At 40.1% G+C, this 12,047-nt stretch overlaps 1 protein-coding gene across 1 annotated transcript; it reads right to left on the reverse strand.

Annotated features, from left to right (window-relative positions):
• Positions 1-3,429: 3,429 nt before the first annotated feature.
• Positions 3,430-12,047, reverse strand: LOC133540041 (coagulation factor XI-like). The gene is made up of 9 exons (XM_061882515.1): positions 11,906-12,047; positions 11,658-11,814; positions 10,709-10,818; positions 10,451-10,613; positions 8,382-8,500; positions 6,904-7,036; positions 6,725-6,831; positions 3,772-3,931; positions 3,430-3,699 (listed from the first exon to the last, which is right to left on the reverse strand). Exons 1-9 carry the CDS (start codon positions 11,964-11,966, stop codon positions 3,597-3,599), a joined length of 1,113 nt encoding a protein of 370 aa, XP_061738499.1. The 5' UTR covers positions 11,967-12,047; the 3' UTR covers positions 3,430-3,596.

Raw genomic sequence — 12,047 nt, forward strand, 5'->3', positions numbered from 1 at the left:
CTTCATTTTCTCAAGCTGCAGCACCTCTGCTGTATTTATTTGGCGCCCCCCAGTGGAGGAAGTTTCAAAATGGCTGTTTTACGGTTGACTGAGGTGTCACCCTTCCTGAAACTTAATATAGAGCTGTCAATCCGTGAAAGAAGTGTGTGCACGTTGTGCGTGTGTTTAGTTGAAAAAAATACCATAAAAAAAAAAAAAGGGGGGGGGGAAATATCTGAAAGAGAACATTTTTCTGTGGTGTGGCGCGCACCCCGCGACCCCGAAAGGGAATAAGTGGTAGAAAATGGATGGATGGATGGATGTAAATAGACTTCGCCAGTCACATTTTTTAAACAAATACAAAAAATACATTAATTCTGAGACTCAACTTGACAAGAGCTGTATCAAAAAGTTTTTAAACACGTCAAAATGAAAAAATATATTAAAAATGTGCAATTATTTAACATTGAAATGTCGATTTTTAACTGTTTTTCTTAATTTTCTCAAGCTGCAGCACCTCCGCTGTATTTATTTAGCGAACTGGCTGTTTTACAGTGGACTGAGGACCCTGAAAGGGACAAGCAGTAGAAAATGGATGAGGTGTCACCCTTCCTTAAACAGTAATACGTAGCTGTCAATCTGTGAAAGAAGTGTGTGCACGCGTTTTGCGTGTGTTGAAAAAAAAAATGTATATATATATATATATATATAATTTTTTTTTCTTCAACTTTTTCTCAACAAAAAATAAAATAAAAATGTGTGTACATATATATATATATATATATATATATATTTTTTTTTTTAATGGGGAAATATCTGAAATAGAGAAAACATTTCTGTGGTGTGTTTATAGACTTTGCCAGTCACATACTTATTATATCTTTGCAGTTTTATTGGACTTCCTGCTGCGGACGCGCTTATTGGTAGACTTTCATTTGTTCGCTGAACTATTTTTTAAACAACAAATACAAAAAATACATCAATTCTGAGACTCAACTTGACAAGAGCTGTATCAAAAAGTTTTTAAACACATCAAAATGAAAAAATATATTAAAAATGTGCAATTATTTAACATTGAAATGTCGATTTTTAACTGTTTTTCTGAATTTTCTCAAGCTGCAGCACCTCCGCTGTATTTATTTGGCAAAATGGCTGTTTTACAGGACGCTGCAACGAGGGGGCGACTTTTCCAGGGTGTACCCCGCATTCCGCCCGATTGTAGCTGATATAGGCGCCAGCGCCCCTCGCGACCCCAAAAGGGAATAAGCGGTAGAAAATGGATGGATGTGCTGTTTAACAGTGGACTGAGGACCCTGAAAGGGACATCCATCCATCCATCTTCTTCCGCTTATCCGAGGTCGGGTCGCGGGGGCAATAGCCTAAGCAGGGAAACCCAAACTTCCCTCTCCCCAGCCATTTCATCTAGCTCTTCCCGGGGGATCCCGAGGCATTCCCAGGCCAGCCGGGAGACATAGTCTTCCCAATGTGTCCTGGGTCTTCCCCGTGGCTTCCTACTGGTTGGATGTGCCCTAAACACCTCCCTAGGGAGGCGTTCGGGTGGCATCCTGACCAGATGCCCGAACCACCTCATCTGGCTCCTCTCCATGTGGAGGAGCAGCGGCTTACTTTGAGTTCCTCCCGGATGGCAGAGCTTCTCACCCTATCTCTAAGGGAGAGCCCCGCCACACGGCGGAGGGAACTCATTTCGGCCGCTTGTACCCGTGATCTGATCCTTTCGGTCATGACCCAAAGCTCATGACCATAGGTGAGGATGGGAACGTAGATTGACCGGTAAATTGAGAGCTTTGCCTTCTGGCTCAGTTCCTTCTTCACCACAACGGATCGGTACAACGTCCGCTTTACTGAAGACGCCGCACCGATCCGCCTGTCGATCTGAAAGGGACAAGCAGAAGAAAATGGATGGATGGAAGGATGTGGTGTCACCCTTCCTTAAACTGTAATATGTAGCTGTCAATCTGTGAAAGAAGTGTGTGCGCGCCTTGTGCGTGTGTTTAATTGAAAAAAATTATATAAATATATATATATATATATATATATATTTATTTTTTATTTGTTTTAACACCAGAAATGTACGAAAAATATATTCACTCAGACTCAACTTGACAAGAGCTATATCAAAATGTTTTTAGACATGCCAAAATGTAAAAATATATTGAAAACGTGGCATTATTTAACATTGAAAGGTCGATTTTTAAATGTTTTCTTCATTTTCTCAAGCTGCAGCGCCTCTGTTATGTTTATTTGGCGCCCCCCAGTGGAGGAACGTTCACCCTTCCTAAATGTATGTAGTGATAATTGAATGTTTTTAGTAGTTTAATTATTATGACCTGAACTTTTACACATAATAATAATAATAACAATAATAATAATAATAATAATAATAACACTTAGACAAGCAGTGCTAATAAAACAATACATCTATGTGTTGTTTTATTAGTGCTGCTAAAACTCAGTAATAAAATCGTCAAACAGTCTAAGGCAGGGGTGTCAAACTCAAATACAGAGTGGGCCAAAATTTAAAACAGAACAGAGCCACGGGCCAAGGTTGAACGAATTAACCTTTAAATAGGGACCCAAACAAGTTTTGCATTGAATATTGAACAAGCAAGGCTTATATAACGTTCTAGTGACATGTAAAATTGAGTTGTAAATAATAATCATTAAAAAATATCAATGGCATATCAAATAAAATTTAAATAAAAATGGACTGCCTCTTTTCTATTTGCAGCCCATTGAGGTAAATATCAAAATAAAGTTTTTCCACAGGCTAATAATACATTTGCAAATAAAATAACAAATTAATCAAACATTCAAGCCTTGAAGTAGCAAGAGAAAGTGCATGAGTAAAACCTTAATTATTGCTTGGGGGGGTATATTGTAGCGTCCCGGAAGAGTTAGTGCTGCAAGGGGTTCTGGGTATTTGTTCTGTTGTGTTTATGTTGTGTTACGGTGCGGATGTTCTGCCGAAATGTGTTTGTTATTCTTGTTTGGTGTGGTTTCACAGTGTGGTGCATATTTGTAAGATTGATAAAATGGTTTATATGGCCACCTTCAGTGTGACCTGTATGGCTGTTGAACAAGTATGCATTGGATTCATTTCTGTGCGTATTTGTGTAAAAGCTGCATATATTATGCGACTGGGTTGGCAGTGCCAATATTGTCGTCCGGGTAGAAATGGGGAGAAATTCGGGAGAATGTTTACCCCGGGAGGGGCACTGAAATTTGGGAGTCCGGGAAAATCGGGAGGGTTGGCAAGTATGAGTATTAGTGGTGAATGTGGTGTTAGAGTGGCACCGCCGCTGTATAAAACCGGCGGGCCAGCTCTAATGTTAATTTCATACTGCCTCAAGGGCCACGTGAAATTACACAAATTTGGCCCGCGGGCCAGAGTTTGACACCCATGATCTAAGGTCACGTACAAGTCCAAAGTCCAAAAATCAGAATGGTTTATTTGAGTTGAGCAACCTCTGCTGACAGAAAACCGCACAAGGTTGCTGGTTTCAGCTCCCAGTGTGTTCAATATGTCACTGTATGGATGCAAATGACTCACCTTAAGAGACTAAACAGATAATACTGAAACAATGTTTAGCTGTCATCTAAGCGCAACTCCTCAAGTGGAAGCCGGACACCACATTGGCCAGTTTGTTAATTTTGGGAGGAGCCGGCATGGTGATGACACGTTTGATGTAGCAACGGCGCCTATCAGGAAAAACTCATGTGTCAGTATCGTCGCAATCACATGTAGATGACTACCATAAAAAAGTACTGTACCTGAAAGCAGGTTCTCTGAAGTTGTCATTGACGTAAGTGTAGAACTGGCAGTTTCCATCCCCACTGCACGTCTTTTGGCACGTCTCCGCGTCATCCATCAGCTCAAAACGGATGTCCGAACCTTGAAAATCGACTCCCTCGTGAGTTTTCTTTGCCCAGTCTGTTGGAGGAAGAACAACGTAAGAACCAAACATGTGGAAATTAACAAGGAAATATGTCACTTTTGCATGATGCAGCAAAGTTTGGGTGCAAATTAACAATACAAATTAAAGTTAAATTACCAATGATTGTGACATACACACACTCAGTGTGGCGAAATTATTCTTTGCATTTGACCCATCACCCTTGGAGGTGAGGGGAGCAGTGGGCAGCAGCGGTAACTGCACCCGGGAATAATTTTTGCTAATTTAATGTCATAGTTGTTGACGAACCTTAAGATGCAGAGAAGGAGGCAGGCATTTTGTAAGTAAACATGATTTAATTAAAATACTTAAAAAACAAAGGGTACAAACAAAAAGCACGCACGTGGGCGGATAACAAACTAAGGGAGCTAGCACTGGAACTAGAAAACAAAAAGGAACTTTGGCATAAAAAACAGAAGTCGTACTTGTACTTAGAAAACAAAACTGGAAGCGGGGAATAAAAGCCAGTAAGCTACAAATAGCTAACAAAATATAGCTTACCGCTACGCTGCAAAGATACGACAAGAAGTGACATCGACAATCCACGACAGGTAGCAACGACGCAAGATGGACATGTGGCAACGACAATAATCCAGCAACTGACTCAAGACAAAGCAGGCACAAATAGGAGCGGGCTGATTGACAACAGGTGTGGCCAGGTGCCAATCAGTCGCAGCTGAAGGAAAACTGCACACAGGGAGACAAACAGGAAGCTGAACCAAAATAAGAGTGCTGACAGGAACTAAGGACAGGAAATACTAAACATACACAGAGGAAAATCTAAAACACAAACAAACTGTCAGTGGCAAGCCTGACATTTAACACCCAATTCCAACCCTTGATGCTGAGTGCCAAGCAGGGAGGTAATAGCTCGGTTGGTAGAGTGGCCGTGCCAGCAACTTAAAGGGTTGCAGGTTCGATTCCCGCTTCCGCCATCCTAGTCACTGCCGTTGTGTCCCTGGGCAAGACACTTTACCCACCTGCTCCCAGTGCCACCCACACTGGTCTAAATGTAACTTAGATATTGGGTTTCACTATGTAAAGTGCTTTGAGTCACTAGAGAAAAGCGCTATATAAATATAATTCACTTCACTTCACATTTTTATAGTCTTAGGTATGACTCGGCCGGGGTTGGAACTCACGACCTACCGATCTTAGGGCGGACACTCTAACCCAGGGGTGGGCACTCACATTCACACATCCATCCATTTTCTACCGCTTATTCCCTTTCGGGGTCGCGGGGGGCGCTGGCGCCTATCTCAGCTACAATCGGGCGGAAGGCGGGGTACACCCTGGACAAGTCGCCACCTCATCGCAGGGCCAACACAGATAGACGGACGACATTCACACTCACATTCACACATCCATCCATTTTCTACCGCTTATTCCCTTTAGGGGGCGCGGGGGGCGCTGGCGCCTATCTCAGCTACAATTGGGCGGAAGGCGGGTACACCCTGGACGAGTCGCCAACTCATCACAGGGCCAACACAGATAGACAGACGACATTCACACTCACATTCACACATCCATCCATTTTCTACCGCTTATTCCCTTTAGGGGTCGCTGACGCCTATCTCAGCTGCAATCGGGCAGAAGGCGGGGTACACCCCTGGACAAGTCGCCACCTCATCATAGGGCCAACAGATGGACAGACGACATTCACACTCACATTCACACTTCCATCCATTTTCTACCGCTTATTCCCTTTAGAGGTCGCGGGGGGCGTCGGCGCCTATCTCAGCTACAATCGGGCGGAAGGCGGGGTACACCCTGGACAAGTCGCCACCTCATCGCAGGGCCAACACAGATAGACAGACGACATTCACACTCACATTCACACATCCATCCATTTTCTACCGCTTATTCGCTTCAGGGGTCGCGGGGGGCGCTGGTGCCTATCTCAGCTACAATCAGGCGGAAGGCGGGGTACACCCTGGACAAGTCACCATCTCATCGCAGGGCCAACACAGATAGACAGACGACATTCACACTCACATTCACACATCCATCCATTTCCTACCGCTTATTCCCTTTAGGGGTCGTGGGGGGCGCTGGCGCCTATCTCAGCTACAATCGGGCGGAAGGCAGGGTACACCCTGCACAAGTCGCCACCTCATCATAGGGCCAACACAGATAGAAAGACGACATTCACACTCATATTCACACACTAGGGCCAATTTAGTGTTGCCAAAGAAGCATTGTATTTATTATTGGTTAGCTTCAGAATAAAAATGATATAAAATATAAGACCTATACTCTAAAAATGTAGGTCTTATTTAAAAAGTTGTATTCAGTGTTAAAACATATGATACGGCTCTCACGGTAATAGACTTTAAAAAATTTGGCTTTGACGGCTCTCTCAGCCAAAAAGGTTCCCGACCCCTGACCTATACAATTAATTCGTTCTCGTATCGCTCTTGCTGCTGGTGGCCATGATTGTAAACAATGTTCAGATGTGAGGAGCTCCACAACCCGTGACGTCACGCGCACATCGTCCGGTACAGGCAAGGCTTTTTTATTAGCGACCAAAAGTTGCTAAATTTATCGTCGATGTTCTCTACTAAATCCTTTTAGCAAAAATATGGCGATATCGCGAAATGATCAAGTATGACACATAGAATGGACCTGCTATCCCCGTTTAAATAAGAACTTCTCATTTCAGTAGGCCTTTAATTAAACAACGACAAAAATATGAATTTCAGGGGAACAGTTGTGTGACTGACATTTTTAGAAATAATACGCAACAAAATAATTTGAAGTGTGTCACTTACTGGTGTCTTGCTGACAGAAGTGTGTCGCTATCCCTGACGTCACACCTACTTCCGCGTTCATCACCATGGCATCGGGATTGTTCTTCAGGTGACAGGAGAGAGCATTGCTGCAAAAACGCAGAAACAAAAATGAATATGCTGTTTATTGTGCACTCGATAAAAAGACGCCGTTGCACCACCTGTAGTAGGAGAAGTAGGTGCATCGTGGGTGCGCGGAGCACAGGGCCAAACAGTGCTCAGGCGAGCCGGAAGGATGCGTCTCCAGGGGGTTGCCGGGGATGACGGTGCTCGGGAAGAGTTTGACAGAACATGCTGGAACACAAACATGCAGTAGTCAAGTTCAGAGGTGGGTAGAGTAGCCAGAAATTGTACTCAAGTAAGAGTACAGTTACTTTAGAGATTTATTACTCAAGTAAAAGTAAGGAGTAGTCACCCAAATATTTACTTGAGTAAAAGTAAAAATTATGTTGTGAGAAAAACTACTCAAGTACTGAGTAACCTGATTACGGCAACAAATAATGCACAAAAACATAAAAATAGTAATGAGCAAATTCAGAGCCAGGAATATCTCTTAAGCAACTAAAACAATAATATATATTAAATAATAGTACATTAAAATAAAAAGATTTAAGGCACATTGAGCCACAATAACTTAACAGCACCATAGGCTTAGTAGGCATTCATTGATTTGATTGATTGATTAAAACTTGTATTAGTAGATTTCACAGTACAGTACATATTCCGTACAATTGACCACTAAATGGTAACACCCCAATAAGTTTTTCAACGTTTATCAATTACTTAGTAAATGACCAAGTCGAGGTGATCTACCTCATATATACATACACACATATCATATATACACACAAATATCATATAATTTATATATACAGTATATAATTTATATTTATTTATTTTGCCGTTTTTGTTGACATGATAAAGGTGTTTTAATGAATATACATGCATGTTTAACACATAGATTCCTATCTTTCATGAAGACAAGAATATAAGTTGGTGTATTACCTGATTCTGATGACTTGCATTAATTGGAATCAGACGTCCACGTTTTCAAATGGAGGAGAAAAAAAAGTTCCTCTTTTCTGTCTAATACCACATGAAAGTCGTTTTTTTTAGGGCATTTTATTTGTCCAGCGCCCATATTCGTTTTTATACACTTTACAAGAAATACATTGGCGGCAAACTCCGTATCTTGCTAGCTTGTTTACGCTGGCTTTCGGAGACTCTTATTTTGTTAGCGCAGGCGCGATGGAGCGGGGCTTTTATTGTGAAGACCGGAACTGTGCGATCAGTCTTTAGGCTCTTGACGGGAAGTACGGTTGAAATAAAAAGTGTCTGTCTTCCTTTACACTTTTGATTGATTGATTGAAACTTTTGTATCGTACGTTGAAGCTCTGTCATTAACCGAAACAAACATTAACAGATCGATAAAAAAAAAGTAGCGAGCTGAATGTAGATGAACGGAGCGGAGTAAAAGTAGCGTTTCTTCTCGATAAATATAATCAAGTAAAAGTAAAACTATGTTGCATAAAACTACTCAAAAGTACAATTTATCCCAAAAGTTACTCAAGTAAATGTAACGCGTTACTACCCACCTCTAGTCACGTTTGAACAGAGGTGTGGGGGCCCTTTGTCTCACCTGTGTCGGAGTAGGGAGTCAGTTGGGTTAGGTGCGAGAAGCCAGACGCCACACCATCCTTTCTGTTTACGTTTAGGGTCCTCGGTAGCGACCAGCTGAATTTCAGGTGACACTTGTACCTACAACAGACGTGTATATGTGGTTAAAACACACGAGAATTATTTTTAGTCTACCATGGAAAATCATTATTATATTTGTTAGATTTTTTTTAGCAGGGTTACGTTAAACTATATTAGTTTGAACCCTTTTGGTCAACAAAATAACTGAACACCCCCCTCTACTAAGAATGGTAGCTTCCTATTAAGTCTTAAATCACCGTTGTAAGATTTTACTAAAAACGATGAAGTCTTATCTAAAAGTAATTTTACTTCAAAAAATATGTTGTAAAAAAGTGCAGACCAATTGACCAAGGGTCCCCAGACTACGGTCCACGGGAAGTCCCAAGTTTAATAATATAATATAATATAATATAATATAATATATATAATATATATATATATATATATATATATATATATATATATATATATATATATATATATATATATATATATATATATATATATATATATATATACATACATATATATATACATACATACATACACACACGGCGTGGCGCAGTGGGAGAGTGGCCGTGCGCAACCCGAGGGGCCCTGGTTCAAATCCCACCTAGTACCAACCTCGTCACGTCCGTTGTGTCCTGAGCAAGACACTTCACCCTTGCTCCTGATGGGTGCTGGTTGGCGCCTTGCATGGCAGCTCCCTCCATCAGTGTATGAATGTGTGTGTGAATGGGTAAATGTGAAGTGAAGTGAAGTGAATTATATTTATATAGCGCTTTTCTCTAGTGACTCAAAGCGCTTTACATAGTGAAACCCAATATCTAAGTTACATTTAAACCAGTGTGGGTGGCACTGGGAGCAGGTGGGTAAAGTGTCTTGCCCAAGGACACAACGGCAGTGACTAGGATGGCGGAAGCGGGAATCGAACCTGCAACCCTCAAGTTGCTGGCATGGCCACTCTACCAACCGAGCTATACCGCCCCAATGTGGAAGTAGTGTCAAAGCGCTTTGAGTACCTTGAAGGTAGAAAAGCGCTATACAAGTACAACCCATTTATCATTTATATATATATATATATATATATATATATATATATATATATATATATATATATATATATATATATATATATATATATATATATATATATATATATATATATATATATATATATATATATATATATATATATATATATATATATATATATATAGGGTTGAAACAATTTTGCCAGGGGACAAATTCTTTTAACCCAAGGTGGCCCCCCGAGTCAAAACGTTTGCGGACCCCTGCAATTGATAATAGAATGTGGGAAAAAGCTGAAATTTTCGAACTAATGATTAATAATGATATAGTTAATCGCATGTTTCACAAAGCTGACACAAAGAGTTGTCTTTGAATATGTGTACAGGTATCTGTTTTTAGTATTAAAGAAATAATCAAAATGGCCCCAGCATTTTTTGATTTTTCAGTATGCGGCCCTTGATGGAAAAAGGTTAGACATCCCAAAGTCATTATGACACAAATTATTTACACAAACGATTAAAATCGTTTCTGCGATTAATCGTTTCATGCAAGGGTGTCCAAACCTTTCTACTAAGGGCCGCGCACTGAAAAATTAAAGAATGCGGGTGCCATTTGATGTTTTTCATTTTTCCAACCTTTACAATTTTTGGTAAGATACGCATTCAGGCTATAGGACGTGTTTTATCTGAAATTACTGAAATAATTGAAAGCTGCACCCCTGCAATTACAATAATCAATGATGACGCTTAAAGGGTTGTAATTATTTTTTTCTTTAAATATTTGTAATGTTTTTCAACTATGTCGTGTTTTATTGACAATATTTCTATGTCGTGCCAGGACGAGGATCATGCATTGCCGCCCCTGCCTCATTCTAGTCAGGACGCCTGCTGCTGATTGCAGACATATTCCAGAATTTTCAATCGGTCAAATAATGGCAACATTTTTTTGGTGCATAACTCACATTAACTTTGACCTCACCTGATTTTCTCAGGACTGAAGACCGCATTGACAAACGTAAAGAATTGGCAGGAGGGGTCTTGAGTGCACACTCTCTGGCACTCCTCGTAGTCGGCCGTGAACAAGGTCCGATAGTCCGCCCCAAGAAAGTCCACATTCTGGTACACGCGAGGCAGACAGGGCTCTTGTGCACGACGAAGAAAAGGATTAAAAATATGTTAAATAATTCATTAGTAATGATAATTATATTTAGACAAATATGTCTCCTGAAAGGCTCACGTGGGTCTGGGCTGCAGGATTTGAGGGAAAAACCAGAGGTGACCCCCATTAGGGGTGTCCGAACCTTGGGCTGTCCAGAGGATGTCGACTTGAGGTAGCAGTAGAAGTGCCTGCAGAGAGGTAATTATATATATATATATATATATATATACATACATACATACACACATATATATACACATGTATATACACGCATTAATATACACACATACATACATATTTGCATATATACACACAGATTTATATATATATATATACACACATATGTGTGTATGTATATACATACATACATACATATATATATATATATATATACATATATACATATATATATATACATATATATATATATATACATACATATATATATACATATATATATATACATACACACACACACACACACACACACACACACACACACACACACATATATATATATATATATATATATATATATATATATATATATATATCCATCCATCCATTTTCTACCGCTTATTCCCTTTTGGGGTCGCGGGGGGCGCTGGCGCCTATCTCAGCTACTATCAGGCGGAAGGCGGGTTACACCCTGGACAAGTCGCCACCTCATCACAGGGCATATATATATATATATATATATATATATATATATATACTGTATTTTTCGGACTATAAGTCGCGTTTTTTTTTTTGTAGTTTGGCCGGGTGTGAGACTTGGCCAAACTATAAAAAAAATGAAAAATAAAAAATATGTATTTTATTTTTTTTATTTTTTTTTATTTTTTGGGGGGGGGTTTGGCCGGGTCTCACCCCCCGCTGGACTGTGGAGAAGACTGCGACTTATAGTCCGAAAAATATGGTATATATATATATATATATATATATATATATATATATATATATATATATATATATATATATACATATACCATATTTCTATATATAAACACACACAAACACATAACACCTGTCATCTTTGGTCCAGTCAGCTCGTATAAAAGTGAAGAAAAGACAACCCGGGTGCTGAGTGCAAAGATGCTGACAGTGCTCCGCGTCTGGAGAATACAGGAATTTAAGATCCGTCCCCGGAAAGTCGACATTCTCCAGCTTATCTCGTAGGCATTCTGCAAAAAGGAATAAAATAAGAAATACAAATACCAAGTGCAGTACTAACCAAATGACTGGTAATGAATAATTACATGAAGAAAGCAATACCTTGGCTTAAGGAGAGACTGCCCATGGAGAGCAGGCTTATCAAAAGCAAATATGCTTCCATTTCTCACAGGGTCCGCCGTCCAAGTGAATAACAGCGGACAGTTTGGGGATGGTTTCGTGGGTTTTGGACCTTGGAATTTAG

This window comes from Nerophis ophidion, linkage group LG21, assembly GCF_033978795.1.
Source record: "Nerophis ophidion isolate RoL-2023_Sa linkage group LG21, RoL_Noph_v1.0, whole genome shotgun sequence".
Classification (NCBI taxonomy): domain Eukaryota; kingdom Metazoa; phylum Chordata; class Actinopteri; order Syngnathiformes; family Syngnathidae; genus Nerophis; species Nerophis ophidion.